This window comes from Aulostomus chinensis, chromosome 15, assembly GCF_037954235.1.
Source record: "Aulostomus chinensis isolate RoL2024-O1b breed Wild chromosome 15, RoL_Achi_v1.0, whole genome shotgun sequence".
NCBI lineage: Eukaryota > Metazoa > Chordata > Actinopteri > Syngnathiformes > Aulostomidae > Aulostomus > Aulostomus chinensis.
Window position 1 is genome coordinate 10,979,015 of NC_141334.1, and position 27,473 is coordinate 11,006,487.

The 27,473-nt window shown below is 41.5% G+C and overlaps 1 protein-coding gene across 1 annotated transcript in view; it reads left to right on the forward strand.

Moving 5' to 3' along the window:
* The first annotated feature begins 1,445 nt into the window (after nt 1–1,445).
* frem2a (FRAS1 related extracellular matrix 2a) overlaps nt 1,446–27,473 on the forward strand; it is a 61,741-nt gene continuing 35,713 nt past the window's right edge. Inside the window, exons 1-3 of the mRNA XM_086226289.1 lie at nt 1,446–6,670; nt 9,159–9,248; nt 24,228–24,374. Coding sequence (XP_086082415.1) covers nt 1,672–6,670; nt 9,159–9,248; nt 24,228–24,374 — 5,236 coding nt within the window. The 5' untranslated portion in view covers nt 1,446–1,671. The remainder of the gene's footprint in view (nt 6,671–9,158; nt 9,249–24,227; nt 24,375–27,473) is intronic.

Genomic DNA, 27,473 nt, shown 5'->3' on the forward strand with positions numbered 1-27,473 from the left:
TTTTTGTAAAATCAGACTTTTAAATCTGAACACGCTCGCTTGCACCACTACAGCTCCAACATACATGTATTTGAGCGGTTTCATGTTTTATCCCACAAGAATTATGCACACATAGCGTAGACTAAAGTGTGTGACAGCTGGGCAGGTGTGTGTGTGTGTGTGTGTGTGTGGGTGGGGTCCACATACTTTAAAATAACAAGGCAGTAAGAAACCTTTAATCACCTGGCATCTTAAACGTGGGTGGTGGAGAGCTAAGAACAAAAACGCTGTCAAAAGCAGCACTTCTGAGCTTTCTGGCTTCTGGATTTATTCTTTTTTTAAGACTCAAAAAAAAAAAGGAAAGGAAACTATTCACACAAAGGCCCTTTATTAATGTCTATGTTATTAACTATTGTATCACGCTGACATCACTAGTATTTACAGAGCTGATGCCCAGTCCCTCATTGTTGAGTTCTTGAAATACAACAACGGAAAAAAAAAACAAAAAAAAAGTGAATATGCTGGAGAAGTGATCACATCAAAGAGTCCATTTACATAGCAGAGGGAGAGCAGTGGGCTTAGTCTCTCATAGTCTTGACAGATGTTCTAACTTGCTGTACTAGTTTCCCCCCCAGGACCACCGAGATCTAGCAAGATGGATTTTCTTGAGGTTTAAGAAACAATTTGCAGCATTTTGGTTGGTCCCTGAACGTAATCATCATCCCCCTGCTGCTGTTTACGGATATGTTTCCATTTAGCTGGAGGGAAGCTGATCATTAAATAAACAGCCAAATAAATGATGGATGAGGAATCTATATATAAATGAGAACTTTTAAAGTAACACTTAACACTACTTTTATCATGCCTTCGAACAATTAACACACCTGAAACCTAATTTTATAGCATTATACAACCTATATGCAATAGGAACCATCCAGAAAATAATGCAAAGCATGATTAACCTACTGTAAAATTACTTTGAAGTAATTTGTGGATTTTTGTTGCATGGAACATTGAATCTTCTCTAATCTGTGTTCACATAAATTAGTTTTTTTCGCCTGATTGGACAATAGTTGACTCACACACACACACGCACGCCCGCCCGCACGCGCGCGCGCGCGCACACACACACACACACACACACACACACCTCTACATTGTGATTGTAGAAGTACAGTTATTAACAATTTCCTCAACTCTTTCATGACAATTAAACAGCATTGATATTTTTTTTTGGTGTTGTTTTTAGCTCTCTGACAGACAGACGCTGACAGGCATACATGGCACCAGATGCGTTCACAACTGAGGAGGAAATCCAGTAGTTATCATCTGCAGGGATTTGACATGCCCCCATTTGTATAATTCACCTCATCCTCCAGTCTCCGCCTCTCCGTGAATGTCAGTTCGCCTGGCCAGTGGTGATAAGTCTGGGGTAACAAGCCCTCAATATCCTCCAATATGTGCCGAGATGGGCGGAGGCGCTTTTACGCAGACTCTCAAGTGTCAGAAGTTAAAACTCCTGCGCGCTATTCCTGTTGAGTATGCCGAGGGTGGACGCATGGCAGGCGCAGTTTAGTTGATTCCAAAACCCCTTTGAGGAGGTTTGCGAGTAAAAAAACAACAACAACCCAAAAACCAACCCAACGGAGCCTTTTTTTTTTTTTCCCCCGACACCAGAGCGACTGGTTTCGGATGGTTTGGATCACATCCGTCGCCAAGATGTTGCTCCACAGACTTCTCCTGTGTGCTTCAGTAGCAGGTGTCTTCGCGCAGCCGGACAGCTCTGGATTATTTTACGCACTAAGATCTGAACTATCAGAAGATGCAATTTTAGTGGCCAACAACGGAATACGTGTGCCTTTCGGGAGATCCATCTTCGTCGATCCCGTTAATGATTTGGTGATTCAGACGCAGCCGGGGGACCGGTGCAGCATCACCGTGCTGGATAACGACCCTCTTTCTCAAAGACCGGGGCATCTGTCTCCTAAAAAGTTTCCGTGTGATTTCGGTCCCAATGATGTGACATACTCACACTACGGGTCGAGGAGTCCAGCGAAAGACAGAGTGAGGCTGCAGCTCAGGTACGACGCGCAAACCGAAACCGTTATCATCCCGTTTATGATGGAGGTGGAGGTGGTATTTACGCAGCTAGAGTTACTCACTAAAAACATGCCACTCTCTGTCGAACACCTCAAAGGGCTCAGTAACCCCATTGATAAGAAGATTCTTGAGTTCACATATGACAGAGACTCTCATAAATGTGAAGTGACGTCCTTGTCGAGCGGCAGCCTCCTTCCCAGATACGGAAGACTCGTAGATGGGGGTAAACTTTCCAAAATGATGGACTGTGATGAATTCACGCAAACTGACATACGCTATGAGCACACGTTTGACCGCAAATCTCCCAATAGGGATTATGTTCCCATGGTTGTAGAGCTGCATGATAAGGAGGGAAACCTAGAGAAACAGGAGTATTTCCATTTGATGATTCGCATTAAAGAAGGAGAGGAAAACACAGCCCCAAAACCTAGCTTTGTGTCCATGATGATGATGGAGGTGAGTCAGTTTGTCATGACGGCCCTCACACCTGACATGCTCGCTGCTGAAGATGCCGAGTCCGACTCAGATGAACTTATTTTCAACATCACCTCTCCTCTGTCTTACGAGGAGGGCTACATAGTCAGTACTGATGATAGGAATCTGCCCATCACATCCTTCTACCAGAGAGACCTGCGTGACCTGAAAATTGCATACAAGCCCCCCTCCTTAGATTCAGACACAGAGAGGATTTTCCAGCTTGAGTTTGAGGTGGTGGACACAGAGGGGGCTGTCTCAGACCCCTTTGCTTTTATGATTGTTGTGAAACCCATGAACTCTTTGGCCCCAGTAGTGACGCGTAACACGGGTCAGCTGCTGTACGAGGGGCAATCCCGACCTCTGTTCAGCACCCAGAACCTGGAGATTAGTGATGAAGACAACCTGGATACCGTCACCATCACAGTGGTGGATGGACTCCGACACGGGGATCTTATGGTGCTCGGTTCCCACAGGAAATTCTTCACACCCGGCGACCTCGCAGCAGGGGTTGTTGTGTATCAACATGATGGAAGTGACACATTCAGTGATAATATTGTTTTCAAAATGACGGATGGCAAAAATGAAGTTGAGTTTCTCTTTCCCATCACCATCGTTCCTACCGATGATGAGCCTCCCATCATAAATGCCAACACTGGCCTTGTGCTATTCAAACACCAGATGATGCCTGTATCTTCCCTTATGCTCAGTGCCGCAGATATTGACTCTGAAGACTCAACTATAAAATTCACCATTGCCCCCCCCCTTTCTACCATTGGCACTGTGCTGCTGAGGCAATCAGACGCCCCGGAGGACCCCTCCTCGTGGAAGTTCAATGGGGAAGATGAAGTATATGAAAAGGAGGTGACGGAGTGGCTGCAGAGAGATATCACTGATGGAAAGCTCTTTTACAAACACACAGGCCCTCACAACAAAGATACCGTCATGGATCAGTTTGTTTTCACAGTTCAGGATGACAACGACCCCCCTAACGTGTCTGGAGAGGCTGCTTTTATCATTCGCGTTTTACCCATAGATGACGTGCCCCCCGAGCTGTTCCCTGGCACCACCCTGCAAATGACCGTCGAGGAGTATAAGCTCACTCACTTCGGCAAAGAAGTTCTACGTTACACAGACTCAGACTCTGAAGACCGTGACCTCAAATACACGATAATCCAACCCCCGACAGATACTGATGAAAATAACCCACTTGTGTTTGGTTCTTTGGTTCTGACAGACAGCGCAGACACGGAAGTCAGTGAGTTCACACAAGCTCAAATTAATCATCACAAGATCTCCTACAGCCCCCCTGATGTTGAGCTCGGAATCACGGCTCATATTGTGCAGTTTCGTTACAGTGTGGAAGACACGGCTGGGAACAGCGTGGAGGGGGCTTTCACTATCTACCTCCAACCTGTCAACAACAAACCCCCTCAGATTACTAACACTGGCTTTACTGTGTTTGAACGCGGCATGCACATCATAACCGAGGCTGAGCTCGATGCCATAGACCCTGACACACAGACTGGAAAGATTACTTTTACCCTAAGCCAGCCTCCTAAACATGGACAGATCCAGGCAGCGTTCACAGTCTTAGAGCAAAATGGGATTTTCAGACTTGAGGATATCTCAGAGGAAAAGATATCATACATTCATGGAGGGGAGGAGACGATGAGTGATGAATTTCAGTTGGATGTTAGTGATGGGATTCATGTTGTAAGTGTGACGGTCAAAGTCAATGTAAAGCCGGTGGATGATGAAACACCAACTGTCAGTCTGCCTGCAGGAACAATCGGCTCTCACATGGATGTGCTGGAAAACGGAGCCACAGAAATCACAACCAATGTAATTCAAGGCCACGATGACGACACGGATGACCTCCAGCTGACCTTTATAGTGGAGGATCCTCCGAGTATGGGAGAAATCTTAGTGAAAGGGGTACCCGCTGCTAGGTTCACACAGGCTGATATTATCAACGGCGTGGTGGTGTATGCTCACACAGGCGGGGAGATTGGTCTGGAGTCTCAGCAGGATGGCTTCAATTTGACTCTGACAGACATGTCTGATGATTGGACAGTCGGCGGCAATAAGGTCAACGGAGTCCACGTACGGGTCACAATCCTTCCTGTTGACAGTCAGGCCCCTGAGGTCGGAGTTGGGGTCCAGTTCAGTGTTATTGAAGGAGAGAAAACCACTATTGGCCCCCAGCACCTGAACGCTGACGATAATGACACTCCAGTGGATGATATCCTTTGCACCATCATTGTTCAACCCACTGCTGGCTATGTGGAAAATATATCACCTGCCCCAGGCTCAGAAAAGTCCAGGTCAGGGACAGCTATCAGTGCTTTCACTATCAGAGACATCAAGGAGGGTAATATCTACTATGTGCAGAGCATCCACAAAGGAGTCGAACCAGTAGAGGACAGGTTCACATTTAGGTGCTCTGATGGCATCAATTTTTCTGAGAACCATTTCTTTCCTATTGTCATCATTCCCGCCAATGATGAAAAGCCGGAGATTTACTTGAGGGAGATAGTTGTGATGGAGGGCATGAACATAGTCATTGACACTCCGATCCTGAACGGGGCTGACGCTGATATCCCACCTGAGGAACTGATGTTCATCATTTCCAAACCTCCCAAACATGGTGCCATTTTAAATCAGCTCTCCACAGGCTCAGTTTTGGTGACTAATTTCACTTTAGAGCAGATTAGAGAGGCATCGAGCATTATTTATGAACATGATGACTCAGAGACAACAGAGGACAGCTTTGATGTCACTTTGACAGATGGAAAATACTCTGTGCAGAAAACAGCCATGGTTATGATTATTGCTGTTGATGATGAGACCCCCAGAATGCTAATAAATGACGGGCTGGAGGTAGAGATCGGAGAGACCAAAGAGATTAACAACAAAGTGCTCAAAGCTACAGATTTAGACTCAGATGACAGCACACTCACATATATCATCCGGTTCGGGCCTGGTCAGGGTCTCCTGCAGAGAAAAACGCCATTCGGTTCCATAGAGAACGTTACAGTAGGAATGAATTTCACCCAAGCTGACATCGACGCGGGGCTTATATCTTATACACACAATGGACAAGAGGGAATCAGAGACTTGATCAAGTTTGACGTCACCGATGGAATAAACCCACTGATCGATCGTTACTTCTACATCACCATCGGGAGCATGGACATGGTCTTCCCTGATGTAGTCAGTAAAGGTGTGTCCCTAAGAGAAGGTGGCCGCGTGACTTTGACCACAGACCTTCTCAGCACCACCGACCTCAACAGCCCTGATGAGCACTTGGTCTTCACCGTCACGAGAGCTCCTGTTAGGGGCCACTTGGAGTGTACAGACAATCCCGGGATGCCTATTGGATCTTTTACCCAACTCCAGCTAGCCGGCAGTAAAATCTACTACATCCACACTTCAGATGATGAATTGAAAATGGACAGTTTTGAGTTTGAAGTGACTGATGGCTACAATCCTATCTTTAGAACATTCAGAATCTCCATTGTGGACGTCGACAATAAGAAGCCTGTTGTGACTGTAAATGGTCTGATTGTCACAGAGGGACAAAGCAAGCTAATTACACCATTTGAGCTCACCGCTGAGGACCAGGACACTGCTGAGAAGCTGCTGAAATTCACCATCACCCAGCTGCCTGTTCACGGCAAACTCCTCTACAACCAGTCCAGGCCGGTCACCAGCTTCACCAAACAAGACCTGAATGAAAACCTCATCAGCTACAAACACGACGGAACTGAGTCGTCAGAGGATTCTTTCTCCTTCACTGTAACTGACGGCACTCACACTGACTTTTACGTTTTCCCCGATACCGTTTTCGAAACTCGCTACCCTCAAACTATGAAGATCACCGTTGTGGCGATGGATAACGGTGTCCCACAGATTCTGGTGAATAAAGGAGCCCCTACTTTGAAGATTTTGGCTACAGGTCATCTGGGGTTCCCCATCAGCTACAAACATCTGAGGGCAGAGGACAGAGACAGCAGTTCGGCCTCCCTGGTGTTCCACATCACCGCGCAGCCCAAACATGGCTATATGGTTAACCTGAACCAAGGAAACAACTCCATTGACACATTCAGTCAAGGTAAGCACTGAACAGAACTCCCACCAGCTATAATGCATCGCCATTGAATGAATATTGCATGTGAAAAGCCCAATCAACGGGCAATTATTCCTTCAAGTGTTGTTCAGCAGCAGAGTGATTGTCCGGGGAAAAACTGTTACAATTTTAAAATGTAATCCAGGAAACACATTAACCTGAGAGGTTATTTCACTTTTTGACGCAACAACGATTTACAAAATATTATTAGTATACAAAATGGGTGACTTTCAATCAGTCAGCAGTCGTCCCCACTTTTTCTACACTCTTTAAAGATTTAGAAACAGCATCGCTGCTGTGCTTTTATGCAAACTGGAAATCAGGATTTATTTTTCTGTAATCAAATAATTATAACCTCATGACACTCTTTAACCTCTGAGAATTAGAGCATTTTAAAGTACAAATCCTTGCAAATCACCACTTTTTGATGTATTTTTCACAAAGCTGATCAAATATTTAATCTATGGATGAATAATTATTCACGTGTGACAACCGCTAACGTAGGAATTTCAATAGTTAATCTGATGGGCCTGATTGAGACGTGCCTTGCTCATCAAATCATAATTAGCAGACCAAAGTATAGGCTGATGTTTCACTCAAATGTCTTGTAGACAGTTTGGGATGAATAATTTATCCTTCCTGCATCTCAAGGGAAATGTTCACATCTGATGTTCTCGACAGGGGCTTGTTAAATGAAGCGGGACAGGAGAAGATGATCGTGTGAAAAGGTCAGCGCAGACCTTTTGGTGACAGAATGACATTTCAGATTTGGACCGCTTCAATTTCTGACAACTTATTTCAAAAATGGAAAGTCATCAGAGAATATTTACACTAAACTTTAAAAAAAAAAGTGGTGTGTGTGTGTGTCTTTGTTGATAATGCAGACAGACAATACCGCCGACTGAGGTCTAAAGAGATGCAATCGTCGTTTCATACGTGGAGGCAATTATACAAGCAAGTTCAGAATTTCACTTGCTCATGTCACAGCTTGGCATCTTTACTGTGCAGTCGATGAAAACTTCTGCCAGCAACTGTGTGCTGCAGTCTTTGAAATAAAAGGGCACAGATGAGATGGAGAGAGAGCGAGAGAGAGAGTAAACAGGCTCGTCAGAGAAATCAGTCAGGTGAAAGAGACAATTCCTTTCTCTTTATTTACTCATCCTATTTCCAGGGCATATCCCCAGAGGAAATCTCTTTAAATATTTGATGAGCAGTGTTACCCTGGTTCGCAGTGTTGACTTTACATTTGCAAGGTCCTCGGGTTCAAGGCTGAGCCACAATACCGCAGAGAAAAATCCTCCTCTCAATGCTTCTAAGTAGGAAAACAGAAACACACGCACACACAAAAAAACCTTATAACGCAAAATTTTTAACTGTAAAATAATGTTTTGGTCCATGTAAGATGTCGCAAAGAGGTTTAAGAAGCATCCCCGCCAGAAGTCAGGGGGGTTTATACTTTTATGAACCTCCTTCCTCTGACATCTATTATTGAAGGAGATGGTTCGCAGGGGCCAAGCCCTTTCACAGTCCTAATGATTTTTCTGCACTGTAAAAGATGTTTCTGGAGAATGGCGGATAAAAAATACCAAAAAAAAAACAACCCAAAAACAACCACCCGCTTGTGAACCCTGTAATTCAGACATTTTAGGAGAACAGCTGCGGAGGTGCTCGCCGCAATCCTGTTTTTAACATTCTTAACTCCTTCTGTCATTAAAAGATCCAAACTGGTGTCACCTGGTTTCAAGAGGTGTTTGCAAAAGAGTGCAGGCAGGTTGAGGATTTAAATGTTTTCCGGCGGTTTAGCCGGCGCCGTATATTCGATTGTGTCCTTATCAGCTTGGATTATGGATGTATGACTTTCAGAACAGTTGCTCTGCTAGAAAATTGTCCAAGCTGCGTGCTGATAAGGAACTGAATCAGTGTGATACCAGAGACCTGCTGTTACTGTAGCTGATACGGCACTGAAGCGGGACAGTTTCCTTCTTTGAACAATTATTTGACAGAGAGAATGTTTGAACAAGCCGTAAAACTATAATACAACTTCAAAGAGTGTTTGAGGTTATTTCTGTTGCCAGCGTGAAACTTCACATGAAGGCTTTTTTAAAAATCTTGAAACGGCAATTGTTTCATGAATGTATTTTTTTTTTAATTTTAATATCTTGACAAGGGCAAATCTCTTGTGATACACAATTCATAATTTAGCTATCACCTTGGTTTAAGTTATCACGCATCATCTCTCAATGACATGACAATTACCCTCACTTTAAAATGCAGACCATTAATCAAAAGCATTTATTAAAGTTTGCTTGTCATCTTGATTTTCTGTTTAATTTCCGTAGTCACCTATAAGATAACCCTGATATTTAAAGGCCACTGGCATCTTTTAACGTACTTGCACATGTTTATTTTATGTATTTTATGATTGAATTTTAAATCGTATATATTACAAACTGAAATGACTTTCCTGTTACAGCCGATATCGATGACTTGAACATCTGTTATGTGTTACGGAGTGAAGAAAACGCCACCTCGGATCTCTTCCACTTCTCCGTCGAAGATAACGGTAAGACTGCGGAGGCTGTCTTTAAAATGGACTTTTAACTTTAAGGTTTTTTTTTCTTCTTCTTTACACGTGAGATCAGTCACTAAAGACCTGAACATGTTACTTAATTATATTTCAAGCGAGAATCAAACATATTAATTCTGGTTATCTCTGTGAAAGTGAAAACCCAGATGATTTAATTTTGATGTCAGTGCAGTAGCTGGTTATCAGGCGCCGGACGTGATGTTGGATGTGGTCCGCAGCAACTTTGATCAGATTGCGGATGTTGAATCCATATGCGCTGTCACAGTTGAGCCAGACAAACGCTTCTAAAGGGTCCTCTGGTGTGGACGGGACAACCAGTGTCACCCCTTCCAGTCTATTTGGGCCTCTGTCACTGCGTTTCCAGTATTTGATCAGCATAGGCTCTTTACTGTCTGCTCTGTCCCACTTTCAAGGGGAATTATTTTGCTATGGGTAGCACATAAAGTGAACACAAATCTCTTCAACAACCTGTGCAAGCTTCAGCACCCCATCAGGCTCTTTAAAGCAAAGTTTCCCCTCCACAGTGCAGCCGATTCAGGTCATTCTTTATTCCCTTCTCTCTCTCTCTCTCTCTCTCTCTCTCTCTCTCTCTCTCTCTCTCTCTCTCTCTTGTGTCTTTAATGAAACAGCTATGTCAATATTGATTTTTCTCCAGTCCACCATTTCTGTCCTGATATAGCCCCATAACACATCAGGGACAACATTTTGTAGTTTTGGACTTCATTCCCTCCCTTGAGAGTTCAGGGCTGAGCTTGCTCTGCCTCACTTGTGCTGAGGCAGAGATAAAACCATGCCACTTGTTTAAATGGACACAAGAGATCATTGCAAGTTCTGCATATTGTCACCTTCTTAAAATAATCACCAAAATCATTTTTTGGATAATTTTTTTTTATCCTTAAACAACTCCTTATGATGTTTTTTCTCCAGTTTTTTGCGTTTTCTGAGAAGCTTGAAAAAGTGACTCAGGCAATTATTTCAAGAAGGAGACGAAATGATAATTACAAGCCTCCGTGTTTCGCTGTGTCCGCAATCAGATCCTTCTTCCTACATTTTTTTAATACGCCGTGATAAAAGACGCAAACCATAAACTACTCTTCTAATCATTACAGACAATGCTGATTTTATTCAAGCTAAACAATAATCCATAGCGTTTGTACGGTACCGTACAAATAGATCTACATATTTTGACGTCTTTGCCGCCAATCCGATTTTTATAATTTGTCATGATGACGTGGAAATATCCCTCATAGCAATATAATCCTGACAACCCAAATAAAAAGCTAATTATTCTCCTGTGGTATTAATATATTCTATAACGTATCTATGACGATACTTAATACTATATCAATCAGAATTATTATTTTTATAAAGGAAGATTGAATCAAGTATTTGCATCATGTATTTTTGCTTGGTGTTTTATATGTTTTTTTTTTCAAGTCTTCTTGACTTCAACAGCTCTGCAGAATGAGTTACTTTATAAATTAATATTTTGCTTCCGTACAATTTTGTTTCTTGTTTGAGAAAATTACAAAAAAACACTAGTTATATCCACCCCAGTGGAAAAGTCTTATATGTACAGACCAATACGCTCTGACTGATGCTTTTATCTTTCATTTATAAAATCAACATTTCCCTCTATTATTGCTTCAGTCAGACTGAAGTACCTAATAACTGTCTTTGCAGCCTGATTTTGGCACATGAGCAACGGCATTTCTACTGTACGTCTACATGCAGGCTTGCAACGTGGGTGTTAAAATTAGCACACATTTACTAAAGTGGCTACTAATTAGGCAATCAGACATTAGGAGATTCATATAAGACATTTCCAAGACTGAAAGGAAGATTAAGTGTGAGCTGCACGATCGGCGAGCTGATCCAAAGCTGTGTAATAATGAAGAGTAGTGATCATAAATGACGTGACATCGCATTTTCTGCTGCTTGGGTTCAAATTCAAACTGAGAATTCAACCCTTAAATCTGGAACAAAATATACAATATTAAGTGCTTCAATGAAGTGCTCCAAATGAAGAAATCTTGTAAAAGAGCAAGGACTTGTAGCAAATATCGAAATTAGTCTCACTCAAAGTTCTTTAATATAACCACATGTGGGGTTTTTTCTTCCTTTTTTTCCTGGGATGGGAATAACCATAAAACTACTTATTAGTATTTATGGAAAGGTTTTTTGAATAATTAGACATAAGATATTTTAACAAACATATGGGAAGACATAAAAGCTTTGCACATAAATGCTATGAGGAGTCAATTTTATGGTGATTTAAGTTGGAGTTCAAATAGAATGACCAGGAAACTACAAGTCTCCAGTCCAGTAAAACAATTACAGGAAATAATGGGTTTATTGATTAAACTTTTGGCTTCTTTCTTTCGATGTAACAAATTGTTTCGTGAGAAAATATTTTCTGCTGAACCTGACACACAAAACGAAGTTAAATTATATTCTCTGAACTCAAGCTGAACCTTACAGGTGAAAGTGGAAGAACTTCTCATTGTGACTCTGTTCAGTAGAATATCTGATCACAATGCCAGACCTTAAAAAATATAATCCTGTGTGCACGTCTTGTTGCGAGTGATTTACTTTACCACTCAGTTTCCTCCCATACATGTTAATGTAATTATAATAATTTTGTACTCATGGAACACTTAGTATGGAGTCTTGTGCCCCTCACATTCTAATTGTAATCATCAGATATTTGAACTCAGTGGGCGCTGCGCAACCCTCAGTGTCACAAGCGTATATTTGAACATTCATTGAAAGCTAAATGTCAAGATCAGGTGGTGTTACTTTTCTCTCATTTGCAGGGCTGGATATATAGAAATCCATATTTAGGGTATGGTGGTTATTGTCCTCCAATTGCTATTCAACGAGCAACTTTTGAAAATTAAAGGCACTCTCCACACTACAGAAGAAGAAAACCATGAATTGTGGAATTTCTGTCTAAACACATGGACTAATGGTTTTGTGAATTTGCCTTGAATTCATTTTTCAGAGTTTTTCATACTGTAGCACTAATGCACTTAGAAGAAAGTGCTAATGCGTAGAGGACTAACACTTGCTTTATGCACATGAAAGGAGAAACACTGACTAATTGATTGTCCACACTCCCCTTAAATTTTTTTTCCCTCCTCTCTGCTCTTGGCATCAGCAAGCTTAAATGAAAAAGGCCCAGGGCCCAAGGACTTTTAAAGGAAGTCTTTACTGAGGGTTCAAATCCTTAAGTTGGATCCCCTTTGGCTTCCTTCCCTCTCAGGTGCAACAAAGTGTTACTACCAAGATGTTACATGTAAGCATTTATTGGAAGTTCTTGCTACTGTATGCTCTGTGTATGTGGGTATATCCATATAAAGGTGCACACATACAGTTAGGACAGGTACACACTTAGCACAACATGCAAGCGAAGCAGAGCACAGAGGGGTAGCCGTAGGCTATAGGGCGGCTGGGCCTCTAGCACAAAGAAGTGTTTGATATTTAAGAGCCCAGGCAGCATTGTGGGTAATGAGAGCCCAAGGCGTCTGAGCCAGGCAGAGCTCCGAGGCAGCCACTAGTAATTATGTCGCCCTATTACAGGCTCATCTGCAGGGAAAGAGTGGCAGGAAGCACCGTCTGTCACAGGTTAAGACCAGCTGGGATCACTGTAGTTAACTGAGATGGGCTGGAACAAGACCTGTTTCCCAGGCTTCTCTCCGACTGCAGGATCAGTTTGGATGGAGCGGCAGAAAATGAAACGGAACTGCAGAGTAGATGTTGAAAACAAAATACGTGGAAAATTGCCATTATTGACTTCCACTTGTACATTTATTTCCATTCATACTTGAGTTGCTAATCAAAAATCTTCAGCAAAACATTATCAGTTTATTGTCATGTAAAAAAAAAAAAAAACACAAAAGACCAACAACTTTACCCGTCAAGATATGATAAAAAGACATCTTTTTCGTCAATTAACTAACTGATTACTTGATTTATTAATTATTCACCAAATTTTCAGTTCTACATAGATAGGTTGGTTCACCACATGTAGTAAAATACATGTTTCATGTAACTCTGGTGGTATGTAGCTGTACAAATACTGTTATCGTAAGTGTTTCCATGTTTTATTGCTGTCTTGTGGGTCTCTGCTAACAAGGTACAATGAAGGTGGGTGAATATAATTTTTTGTGGCCCAATAAACACGTATATACTGTGCCAACAACAAAGCAACCAGTCATTTGACAGGTAATGTTAGACTAAATTTTAATGATACCTAAAGGCAGCAAAACAACAGCAACAACACACATTTATTTTGCCATGTTTATGTGTTGCCTGGAGTGCCATAATTTTTTCATGATGTGATCTCGTAAATAAACCCTTTGATTTCATATCTTCGGCCAGTTGGATTACAATATATTCTGTAGACATTTCAGGTGTCTGGAAAAGTTTGCCCCCCTGCTGTGCCTCGGCAGCTTATCAGTACACCCTTGCATCCATTTTCTGGTTCCAGACCACCTCCTGCTGGCTTGGTCTGCGTTGCCATATCCTGTCACGATGATTAAAGAGTCTGCTGCATACACTTTAAAAAAGTATAAAAACTCATTTACTTAAGTAACTTCTCATTCATCACTTACATACGGCTCACTAGGAGTGTGTATGTATCTGCAGACACTACCCTCTGCCTGTTTTTTGTATTTTCATTTTTTTTGTTGTGTTCAGGCCATTTTTGGTTGTCAGCCTCTGGTTTTGTATGTTTAGACCCCAACCCACCGATTAACCTGTCAAAAAAAAATCATTCTATCTATTTTCCTGATTGGTTCTCGTTTGTTGATGACACCTACACTGGCAAAGCAGAGTGGTAGAAAATGACATCTCTCATGAAGGTTAGTAGAATAAACACAGCTGAAAGTGCAGTTATAGCAAGAATATGCTCATTAGCAGCAGTTACGCAAGAGCAAGGGGATGCCTCCCAGAGGAAAATGCAATTTTGCCATTCCTTTGACTCAGTTTGGGGTCAAGGAGGAGGGACTTTTGAATGCTGTGTTTACGAACTGCAAGCAAAAATATCCCGCAAACTGTCCCTTTAATGCTTTTAAAGGTAGAGAATCCCTGGGTGGTTGGGTTAAAGGATGAATACATTAAAACTTGGTCAAATGAAATTAAAGCAAAAGGCTTTTGTGTAAATATATATGTTTTATTTTGAGATGGCGACAACTCATCCGATTAAAAATACATTGGACGGTAGTAATTTCCCTTGTAGTTAGGAAGAACACAATGTTTCGCGAGTTCTCACTCGTCTCTGAGAAGAAGGGCTCGGACTGCCTTCCCATTTTGTCTTTATTTTCTTGCTCAGTTCTTCTCTTTCTACTGCAAATGATCATTTCAGTCTGTCATCGCCTCTCGCTCACCCAGCAGCCCCAACATGCCACCCCTTCAACTGAGCACAACACGTTCATTTCTTTATCTTCATAAATCTGTTAAAAATAATAAAATACTCTGTATAGCACTTTCATCCTGTCCATGTTTGAAGAGCAATAATCACCAGTGACGAAACTGCAAGGGCACCAGTTCTTTACCATTACCTTTTTCTAATGAGCTGAGATCTGTGCTGCCACTGGGACTATTTTTTTCTCTCTTCAGTTGGCCATTTTACATAAAAGCCAACCCAACACTTGAGATGAAATAACCTCCTCTGATTACCTCGTTCTCTTTTTTAATGATAAGCAGCACCAATTATTTAAAAACATCCATTCTAACTGATGACGGGAACTAGAAAAATAGATATAAATCGATTAGTCCACTTTAACCTACTTCTCTGACCTTTAAACTCATTTGATATGACAAAATTCAAATGCAGAAATGCTTGCAGCTTGATTTTGAAGTCATCAATTGGCTTTTTCAGAGCTCCAGATTTCTGGGAATTTGTGGAATTTAAGCTGTTTTGAAAAATGTCAAACCCATTTCTTGTACTGTTATTTTTAGTAAGTCCTCTTTAAACATGTCTCACCTGCTCCAAAGGCTGATGTTTAAACCTGATAGGAACTAAAAACCAAACAATTACAAGCTTAAACTGCCTGTCATCAGGTCCACAAAAGAACCAGGTTAATCCATTTAACCTTTTTTGTTAACTTGTCCAGCAGTGTTTTCTGATTAGAGCTGGATTTCTAGGTAAAACATCACCATATAGCTATGGCTGACAAACACACTCTCACATACACACATGCACACACACACACACACAGGCGAACACATGCATGCACACACATCCCCTGGCTTTCGTAGAGGATTCTCTTCATCTGTCTGCGTTCAGGAATTGACTGCCACTCACTTCTCCCAGAGCCCAGACTCTTCTATCTTTATCCTCTTCATCTCTCCCTCTTCACACTGTCAGCCTTAGATCGCCTTGGATGTGTTTTATTCATTTTCTATTCTTTTACTCCACTTAGCTTCTGCGTTTATTATATATTTTGTTCCTCCGCGTTATTTTTGTCAGTCTCTCGGCCTATCAATGTCCTCTTTTCCCGACGAGGTGCTGAATATTTCAATATTTTGTCCTCCTATCTGGCAGAGTTTAATCTCCAAGTATGCCGTGGTCTATTGTTCGAGTGTCGAGTCTGTCTCATAGGCGTCAGGATTTGGTTTTACTGACACACCCTCGCTCTCAATCCTGCTGTCTGTCCCCGCCTGCCATGTTTGTCTGTCAACGTTGGCGTTGAAGGATTACAGCACATTCTGCAGTTGTGAATGTCACTGGCAGTGATCTGCATCTCATTAGACTGCTGAGATGAGACTTGTTGAGAGATTTTTTTTTTAAATGATGTTAATCATCATTAATGCTGTGTTTTTCTTTGCTTGACAGCCCATGCACCACAAGTAAACAAATGCTGAGCAACACAAACGGACCAAACACCCGCTAATCTCTTCAGCTTTATTTTGTCATTGAAATGTTGTGATTTATAGCCTTAAATATCATCATACCAAATAATGAGCAGTATTCTCTTTGCCTTTGTTATTTTTCTGTAACCCAGAGACGCTTACATGTCTTTCATCTCTCTTGCCCACCCGGACCCCCTCTCTCAGTTTATCAGAATTGTGGATTAATTATGGCTGTCATGCCAAAGCCAGCACTGGAAAACACTCATCAGCTAATGTTTAGTTGAGCTGCAATAACTAGCCAATTAAACGTGTTTGCGAACCTCAACGTCTATTCCCATTACAGGGCGAACAGGTAGTGCAGCAGTCTATTACTTTGCCTTCTCGAACGGGGCCTGCTGGTTGGGTTCCCCATGTTGTTTGAGGGTCCCTTTGGATGCTATGAGCTGTGCTTGTAGATGGGAGGCGGAACCAGGGTGTGTGTCCTGGTCGTTGCACCAGCACCTTCTTGGTCAAGGTGCCATGGGAGGGGATTTTTTTTATTTTATTTTTTTTTACTTAAAACCATGTGAGTCCCAGTGAGATTTCAAGATCTCTTTTTCAAGGAAGCCCTGGCCAAGACACAAGCAGCACCATGTTCCAGATAAAGTAGAACTGGGGGTTAAAGCATGGTCACCGATGATGAATGCCGTTGTACACAACAAGGTGGAAAAGGCACAAAAACAAAGATAAAACATGCATTCACTTTACCAAGTAACTGCCATGTGCTGATGCCTTTTCAGCTGCCTGATGAAATATGATGTGGTCTATTTGCTGTCCTTTATTCTCACATTTCATATTCTGCATATACAATTTCTTTTTTTTATGCTTGGTGTAAATTTGTTTTTTTTTTATAGTTTATCTATTTTTATAGGTGGTATAATGGTTTTGCTACTGCAGGACTTCTGTGGCAGCCACACCAGACAGATGTGTTAGGATACACATGATGGGTCAGAAAGACTGAGTCCAAGTCCCAAGTCTTTTAGGATGCAAATGAAGTCTTAAACCTTATGTGAGCCCGATTTAGTTCAGGTGCAACTCCAGTCCAAGTCACAGCCTTGATTCTTCATCTTTACTGTAACCTTATGTTCTCTCAACTAGCTTTTTCCTTTCTAATTTTCCCCCTGCTCTTGTTTATCATGACACACTCTATATAATAGCACTAAGATTGTAGGAAAGTGGCAGGTCTAGCTCTCGGAAATATTTAATAATTTGATTTTTAATGTGTCTGAACGGATGTTAAATTTATACTTTAATCAAACGAATGTTACATTGCAGAGTGATTTGCATTTTCTGTCCACATTGGAATATAAAAGTACACATCACTGGGGAGCTGTTATGAGCTCTGCTTTATTATTTCAAAAGGCTCCAATAAAATAACATAAATCTAAAAGTAAACATTTGGAAAGCCCATGAAAGTCAAATTTTCCAGGATTTAAACAATTTTGTTTTAATGTGCCGGAGGAGAAAACAGAATAAAAATAAGTGCAGGGAAACAGTAGTAAGAAGAAACAAGAGATTTGAGGGTCTAGTTTGTGTCGCTCAGATAGTCTGGAGCACCACTAACCATCCTGAGATATGTTGAACTGGTCCCTCTGTTGAATATTGTATTCGTGGCTTGGGAAGACTTGTGCTGGAGCTGGAGCGATAGGCCTGTTGGAGTTCTACCTCTGTGATGAGCAAAAAAAAAAAAATTCCTGGAGGAGAACAAATGCTTTAAGGTGTTATCATTCATCTGACACATCGCTCACAGACGCACAGATATGTGGGGCCTACCTTGCACAACAGCTATTCAGACACACACATTCATCTGCAGCAAGCCTCGTTTTTTTTTTTGTCCCCAAGCCTTCTTCCTTTAAGCTATGCCCAGGGTTGTATATGGCTGTCTTTGCAGACATCAGTGAAAAACCTCACGATTATTAAATGCATCACAAGAACTTCAAAGGCGTGAGGATCCTGTGCCCCAGATGTCAGTTTCTTATGGTTTCATGTACTAAGTTGCTTCAGGTGTTCCTGCATCACACTCATGCCTGATGGCTATTGAATATAGGAGGGAAACAATGCTTTAGTCTGCCACATGCATCCTTTTATTGTCTGTGCAGGAGGTCCAAGGATAACGTCACTTCCTTTATCACCCACAGGCACACTTATATAGACATGCGCAATCACACACACCGCATTCAACGCGCAGTATTAAAAACAACAGTAGCAGATTTGTCCTTGGTGGTGATGCTGTGTAAATTGACTGATAAAAACGCTGTGAAGTAAATATGTAAAACGCATGTGTAACAGCAGTCCAGAGGGTCAATATGCACTTGATCCAAGTCAATTAGCCGCAATGATACTCCATGCACGTTGGCTTCGATTTGCCCTCGGGTTGGACAGCATTTTAGATACTTGTGTTTGACCATGGCCGTGAATTCACGGTCAGCTTATCTTACCACACCACAGCGGAGGCTAATTGCCTTGGGCAAAGTGTAAGTGAGACTCACAGACAGCACACAAGTATATACACACTGGATATTGGTGCTGCTGATGGGATCTATGAAATGACCTCCTTTCAGGCTGATGAATGCATGACCACACAATAAACACACACCTCATAGAATAAGAGGAAGTGAAGGGCAGAGGGTTGTATTGCCACAACTTGCACACATGGACTGCATGCACAACATGTTTACTTCCATTTATTTCTGCAAGTGAACCAGAAGGTATTAAAGCATGCTGAATGGATGGGGATCTCTTTGATTTTGTCAGTTAGATTCAGATGGAGACTATTACTTGTGGTCTATTTTAGGAGCGTTCTCATGCTTCCTGCTTTTTATCCCAATTGAAAATCTAACAGATTAAGCAATTAACTCCCCAGTCCAGTGTTTCCCCAGAAGTTCTCAACTGTGAAAGAGATTGTTAGGTTTGTCAGCTGCATATAGCTGTTTGTTTGCCAGTCGCACTGGGATTTGGGGAATTGTATACAAAGGAGCTGAAGGCAGATGGAGATGTAACAGTGAGGGAAGGGCCACACAACCAACAGCAGAGTAGAGGTACTGAGCGGCAGACGGCATCATCTCGCCGTTAGAAATTTGTTTGATTTTGCGTCTCAGACGTGCTCGCACACAGCTGAAACTCAGGGACGACAAGTGCGTAGCTAAGAGCTTCATCTTGTGTTCATTTTGAATTAGTGTACATGTGTTTATCTGGGAGAAATGATTCCAATGACCTCATTGTGGATCAATGTCTCGCCCTGTAATTGTTAGTCGCCTCAACCAAGACCATGTTTTTTTTGGTGACATTTGTGTATTATAAGATTACACAAAAACTCTGAGGATGATTTTCACCAAACTTTGGCGAAGGATGTGATATGGCCGAAGGAAGGATCCATGAAATTTTGAGGCAGATTAGTCATTGCACCACCTGGTGGCTACAGGAAAAAAACATGTAGGTTAGAAGACTGATTGCATAAAACAAACTTTTTCAATTCATGATATTTAATAACCTGCACTGTTGTAGAGCTCAGAAGGAGGAATTTTGCATTATGCGAAGAATTCTTGAGGTGATGTTTACTCGGGTGTCAGTGTCACGTACAAAAAAACCACCAAACAACATGTCGTGACAGTCGGGCTTTTTACATTGAAGTTTTATAGCCGCTGTTATGGAAAGGTTCATGTCTTGGAACCTTTAAAAAAAATAAAATAAAATATATATATATATATATATATATATATATATATATATATATATATCTTTTGGAGTGATTCTCTCTTGGCAAAATGCCTGGCGCCAAACTCTATTTAAACCGTTACTTTTTTTTTCTTCTTCTATTCTTCAAGACTCGAGAGCAAAATAAGCAGTCAGGGCCATGGCTGAGCGTTTCCACTGTGAAACACCCGTATGCCAAAGATAGTCTTAAAAACAGAGATTCAGACAGAAACAGGTTTAAGCACCCGAGAGAGTGCTGATCTCGCATCGAGTCAATCTAAGGGCAAGGTAACACTTGTTGTCAGATGAAACAAACTCTTAGTTGTTAAAGCTAAACTTTTGGCTTTGTTGGTTCTGTGATCTTTCGGCTGTCAACGTTAATGTCTTACCCTGTTACTCAATATTTCTCCTCTCTCAAACTTGTTTTTTTCCAGTCGGATAAAACGCTGACTTAAGCAGTACGTGCATGAAAAGATTTGTGGATTCAAATCATATAAATTTGATCAAAGCAAAAATCAGATCAAGAAACTGTCCAAATCTGTTTTTGCAAAATTTCATACTTGCACTCCCACCTGCATGTTACGCTAATGTCTCTGGACTCATCAGATGCAAGTCCTACTGTATGACTTGAAAGACTCGAGCCTCACCCGTAGCATCAAGAGGGAGCTGGAGAACCCAAGTAGATGATGCAACTCAGGTCAAGGTGAGGGTCAGTAGGAGTTGTGTACTTGATTTAACCGTCAAGGCCTCGTTTCCAGCTCGGTTGTTTGCCTGTAAATCCGTCGTGACTTGTAAAAATCAGCCTGTTCATGTGGGAAGTTTTTCCCTTTCCCTCCGTTTGCTTTGAGTACGCTGAAAAAAAAAGTAACTTTCACATTGGATTTCAGATGGATCATGGATACTGCGCTAGTACAAACAAACGAACAGGCTATCTTAGCTAAATAACAGGCTTTTACTTTCTCTGCAGATATCTCTGAAGTGTTCCATTTGAATTTTCCACACTTATCAGTGTCTTAAAAACCAGACAAAATTAGCCTCTAATCCCAGGATAACCACTCTATGTTGCTGTCGTCCCTGTGTATTCGATGAAATTACGGACGCCAAACATCCGTGTTTGGAAATGAGGTATCAGAGAGCTTTCGGTATACCTACCCCCCACATTTCTGTCAGCTCTGTGACTGAAATTACTTTGAATCACAATAGTTCTGACACTATACTGACACTCCCACACAGACACACATCCTCTCGGAGCCGCCAGCTGAACAGGTAGAAACATCAGCCTGTAGGAACAGTAGGAGCCAGAGTAGAACAATGTTGTGTTACCGGGTGTGACAGTGTTACATGTGACTGCCATTCAGACAGCACAAAGTGCTTCACACACCCACAACTGCGTTTAGAGTGATAGGTGTGCAACGCAAAAATGTACCTTGCATCCTACAAATGTGATTCTATCACTGTCAGTGTTGAAAGGGAGGATGAAGTAGCAACTTTTAGCAAAACTACTCAGCTGTTCGCTGGTAAATGCAAAAGTAGGTTAGTTCTTTTCAAAGAGTAATTAAGTTAAAGTAACATATTGATTGTTGCCCACTCTTTGTAATTTTTTTTTTTTTTTATCGTTAGGAGACATTCAATACACAAACCAAACAGTGAATGTTAATGATTAGGGGGTTAAATGCATCCTCTTGTAATTGGAAGCAGCAACATTAGCATTGATTTGGAGTTGTGTTCCTGGCCACCTGAGGGAGAGCTTGAAAACTAAGCCACACATGAAGCTGTAACAAAATCACGAGCCTGGTAAGAGCATCATAGACTCGAGATTGTGAGCCGCACATTTAAGGTTGTGGGCTTCTTTTTCTTTTTATTGGAACCCTTTGTGATTGTAGAGCAGTCATGCCCAACTGGACAGCTGTCAGTGACTTTGTTCCATGAAGTAAACCCCCCCACAAAACAGGCCAGCATCAAAACACCAGCATCAAAGTTTTTCTCTGCAGAGTTCTCAGAGTGATCCTTGAAATTTGCTGGACACAAACTATCATCCGTAATTGCTTCAAAAAACTGTCTCGTGGTGAGTTTTTGTTAGAAACACCTTTGAAAGAGCGTCTAAAGTCTGTTTAGCTCTATTGAGGATGATTTCAAAGCTGCTTTTCTGTATGGTCAGCACATGTGAGAGGTCTTTCATCCTTCCAAGCAGTTGCAGGAATGAAACAGTCTGAAGCCCACTGACTCAGATCCCTATTGTCTGTGCACAGCTCTCCACCTCCAATGGGAGGTCACATAGAAGGACTGCTACACACATAAACATACGCACACAAACCCACACACACCCACTAAGATTTGAGGCAGCTTATGCTGTATTTACCAGGGAGCTGGGATGAAAGTGAAGGTTGCGGCAAAGTTGGAATCGAAGAGTTGTGTGTGTTTGCAGATGTGTATGTGTGTGTTGTGCGTTTGTATTTATGCCTGCTAAGTGAAGCCCGAACTTGGCCTGAGGGTGTTTGGAGGACACAGGAGCACTGATTATATTAGCTGTCTCCTCACCCCAGCATGTTGTAGTCATGTTTGTCAGGTTAAGAAGCCCTGAACTTTTCACCTCTACAGCGTTTTAGCATCGTGTCAGCACAGTGTGTGTGATTTTTGTAATTTTTTTATCCCTACCCAACAGATTAATATAGCCCCCCCCCCCCCAATATTTACTCTCAAGTTGGACAATGTTTGGTAAAATATACTGAAAATAGATCAGAGATCATGCATTTTGTTTTGTATTCTTCCTCCTTGTCAAATCCTGGTCTAACATGAACCTCAAAACTGTTGGAGGTGTTTTACACGAGGAGCCACCGATGCAGCTCAGAGCCGCAGCCTCTTTAAGCATATATATTAGTGTCAAGCTATAGAATCATCTCCGATTTGATACCTCAAGATTTTTTTCCCCCCAAAGATGAAGTCTTCAGTGTGATCAGACAACACAAACCTGGAACCACAGAAGGATCAAGAGAGCTCAAGCTTATTTGTATCATCTGATCGAATTTCATACGTTTGATAATCCCGCTGACAGAGTGACAGTCAAACAGCGTTGCTAACCTCTCTGGTGTAAGTAATTGTACAACATAAAACATATACAATGTTTCTAACATCTGTTTTGATTATCGTTGGAGATCCTATTAATGGAACATCTGAGCACCGGTGGTGGAGGCGGGGTGCAACAACGCCGCTATTTATGATAATGGCTTTGATATTGGATCAATTGATCGTGGTTTACTCATCGACGGTGGGTGAGAGCGCGGGATTAGTCACCCGTTTTTACACGCGGAGGTTTTAAACAATTATGCAGCCCGCCTGCTGTCAATGACCTCTGCATTGGTGGAGGTGAAGTGCCTCGTGTGTGTGTGTGTGCGTGTGTGTGTGTGTGTGTGTGTGTGTGTTTGTGTTCAGCCTTATTGCCTCAGCTGTTAAGAGGCATAACTGACTGGAAACTGAACAAACAGCTTTGAAATCATTCTCAATAGAGCTAAATGAGATTTCCTTGCTGACAGCCCACTAACATTTACACAAACAATCGTCCACCCCTGCATTTCCTTACACACACTCAGCCATTTAGTTAAACACTCACAGGAATTCCATGCATAGTCCCGGCATTGTTCTACTCTGCAAAAGCAGAGAGAAGAAATAACTCTCTGTGCACTGCCTTTATTTCAGTTTTACAATGTTTTCTCATGATATCCATTCAACGCAGAACTTTGCCTGCAATAGGAGGGTTAATTAGCCAAGCAAAGCAGCATCCTTTCTTGTCTGCTTGTTGAAGTGGAAGTGATTAAGTTGGGTGTCTATTAGCGTAGCACTAAATGTTCAGTCTTTTTGAACAACTGTTATTGCCTTCAGTCTAGTTAATCTGCTGTTTTTTGACCGAAAGAAGAAGACAAAGGAACGTTTGAGTGTCTGTGAAAAGATTAACTTTTGATAAATGTTACGAAATGTTTTTTTTTTTTTTTTTTTTAATGAATGTGCAGCAGGTTTGTTGACTGCGCAACAAAAATAATGAAAACTCATTTTCTTCATTACAATTTTGGCCCCTTGGGTCACACTGTTTACCCTTATAGGTTTTGTGGAACATTAAAGTGTTTTATAGATTAATTAAACAACATTTATAGACAATAAGTGGAATGAGAGAATATATAGAAATTAAATGAAACATCAAAATTTAGGGGGTTATACTGTATAAGAGCAGTAACAATTTACATAAGCACTTCAGTGCCACTTAGACTTTGTTCCTTCAAGGAAATAATGCAGCACAACAGGATAGAAAATAGCCCACATTCATGCTATCAAGATTTAATTAATCTTAATTTATGTTCTGGTATGTTTTCCCAGGTGGGAACAAGCTGAAGGGACAGCAGTTCCGTCTGGACTGGGCCTGGATCTCCCTGGAGAAGGAGTACTACGTGGTGGACGAGGAGGACAAGTTCCTGGAGGTGGTGCTCAGACGGAGAGGCTACCTGGGAGAGACCTCCTTCATCGGTCAGTCTGCTTTTCTCTCTTCCCTTTCGTCTCAAGGCAACACGTTCATGAGTCGTCTAATTGTAGAAGCTGTAAGGATGCAATGACGGTCTGTCGGGTGGATTTGTTACTCACATTGAACCTTTGAACCAAATGGAATAACCGGTGATTCTGTTTTCGCACCTTCATTGAGTCAAAGGTTTTCCCAGAAATCAAATTTTTGACAAAATTACCTGTAAATTTAACGCCGTTCCGTTCATCCTCATAACAAATATACACAAGATCATCACTAAAACATTCATTAAACCTGAACCATTGCTGTCTCACCTCAGGGAGCTCTGGTTGACTCCTGCTGCTCCTCGAGGTGCTTCCCCATAACTAGAGATGCACAACAACATAATTACATTGATTATTTAAATCCATGTCCCCAGTGGCTTATTGGAACATGTCCTGTTGATTTCTTTAATGTGTTTTGCATTGATGCATCATTGTTTCTTTAACGATTAACAACGCTGAGGCTGCTCCCAGTGGTTGTAAACGTTTCCATGTATGCAGTAACATTGCAGCTGCAGCAAATATCCCGGTACACCGAAGCAGCTGCAGTAAAAACTGTAGTTTTAAACTTGACAGGACAGAGGAAGAAAAAAAATTAAAAAGCTTCTGTAACAACAAGACAAGAAAGAAACTAATTTGTGTCCTCAGCAAAGTCCTCCAACTCACTATATCTGTCTGCACACCTGTTTTTTAAAGGTAAAAGGTGATGACTCGCTTAAATTCATGTTGACAACCCCATTGCACCCAGATTATTCGCTCTTTAACTAATTTGAATGGATTAGACACGCCCCATGGGCCATTGCACCATGCGTTATTGATTCCTCAAATAGGGCCCCCGGTGTGGCCGTAGCTCAAGAGGAGGATCAGGTCGTCCACTAATCTCTGGGTTGGTGGTCTGATCAGCAGCCTCCTCCTCTCCATCTGTTAAGTGCTTTTTAACAAACAGCCCTGCGCCTTGGATGAATGTCAAGGTAGACAAGCATTAAATAAAAACAGCCCATCTCTTTTACATCATTATTCTATGTGTTACGATGCATGTAAACATGGTGTCAAAATGTTTCCATTCACTTGGCCATGATGGTTGATGGTCTCAACTTGGTTTATTTACAAAACCGTTGATTTCCACCTCTAATTTATATGCAGGGTTAAGTTCAAAAGAAGCAGCAAAAATCCTTTCAATTCCTTTCAATTTCATTCAGTTTTGAACTATAACATATTTTTATTTGAGGGCCCGATGAGAACTGCGAGGTCATTGCTGAGCCTTGTGCTGGTAGCTCTTTAATTACAACTAAGAAAACCATTTCATCATTTTTTTCGCCAGATGGGCAAGTGGTTGGTCACCACTTCTGATTTAATCCTCAGCATGTTTATGACCCGAGATGACAAAAATTAAACATATAAATGAGGTCTGTTTTGCAGTAAAATGCATCTGATTGATGAGTGCAAATCTACAGTGAAAACCTTGACAGCCGTGCTGAATTCTAATAAACTGATACATGTCATCGTATCGTCACAGCTGTTGAACAAGTGAACATGTTGGATGATGTGGAGGTCAAATTTTACTTCTCATCACAGGCGACCCAAAACCTCAATGGCACTATTTAATCAGATTTATTGTGGTTGTCAAGTTTATATGTCCGCGAAGTAGAATATAAATAAAGATCATCTGCGTGTTATTTTTATTCAGTGTAGAGATAAAGCAAACTGATGTATCACTCAAGTTTTATGAGGATTTGATGACCTGAGCCATAACCTAGAGGAGAAATAAAGCACTGAAACGTTTGAGATGACAGTAAGATCTACAATATTCATAATATCAAGATAATCTGAAGTTAATAAATTGATTCGAAATGTTACTCAGTGCAATGAAGACTTTTTGAAAGTAGAGAACACTTGTGCACATGTCTTTTACAGATACTGGACTTTTTTTTGTGTCCATTTATTTTTGAGATATCCTGGTAACAGCAAAACCGCGCCGCTGATCACATTACCATCTCATAACACAGCGTTCAACTGGAGACAGGAAAGTGATGAGATGACAGACGCGATATGAAGCCCCAAGATGTTTTGTTGTTTATTTTCTGAGCACTTGTGCAGGTTCTAAGGTTAAAAGCGTGTTGAGGATGAAGTCCCTGAGCACCCTCTTAACCCTGACTTTGTCATGCTCCAGCTCATTTGCGCTGGGAGAGGCATCAAATGTAAGCAGCTTTTACCCGCTCCCACCTCTCATCATCACGCTGATCCCTGTTAATCGCTGGGCCGGGTGTTAGCATCACAGTGCTGCGGGTTTTATAAGCTTTAAGACTTATCTACCTGTGTGTGCAACATCATATGTATGTACATGTGCATGCGTGATTTCTCTGTGTGTTCCCTGGCCACACATAAAGGCTTGCCTCTCATCTCTTATGTCATATGTGCACCTGGTTACCTCTGACCTCAAACACACACACACACACACACACACACACACACACACACACACACACACACACACACACACACACACACACACACACTCTCAGGGCTTCCTTCAGAATGAATGTCTAGTGCAATATGTCAACACCTAACTGTATAAATGTGAAAGTGCACGGTGGTGTGAAGGAAGATGAAAGAGTAGCAATGTTTACTTGCAACCATTTGGGGAAAAACAATAACTCGAGTCACTCTGTAACACATTTTTTTCCATCATTATCTAAATATAATCTACAAAATAAGTATCTGTGTGTCTATATACTCAGCGTGGATCTGCAGGCTATGATGATGAAATATGGTGTAGTTTAGGGCAACACAGAATGAAAAACAGAAACTGATCAAAGTCATAGATTTCAATTTGCTGGGCTGCTGAACCGAAGAATGAGGTGAATGATCCAATAACACTGTGGCCACATAGACAAGGTGGACAAACTAGCAGGGATGGCCTGAAAATGTAATGCAATCCAATAAATGCTACATTAGTTTGATGTTTGGCACCGCTTGATTTATTTTAGGGATGTAGTGTGTGTTGCTGGAAAGACAACATTTCTCTAAGAGTCAGTGTTGGTGAGGTTTGACCTGTGCGCTTCCTTT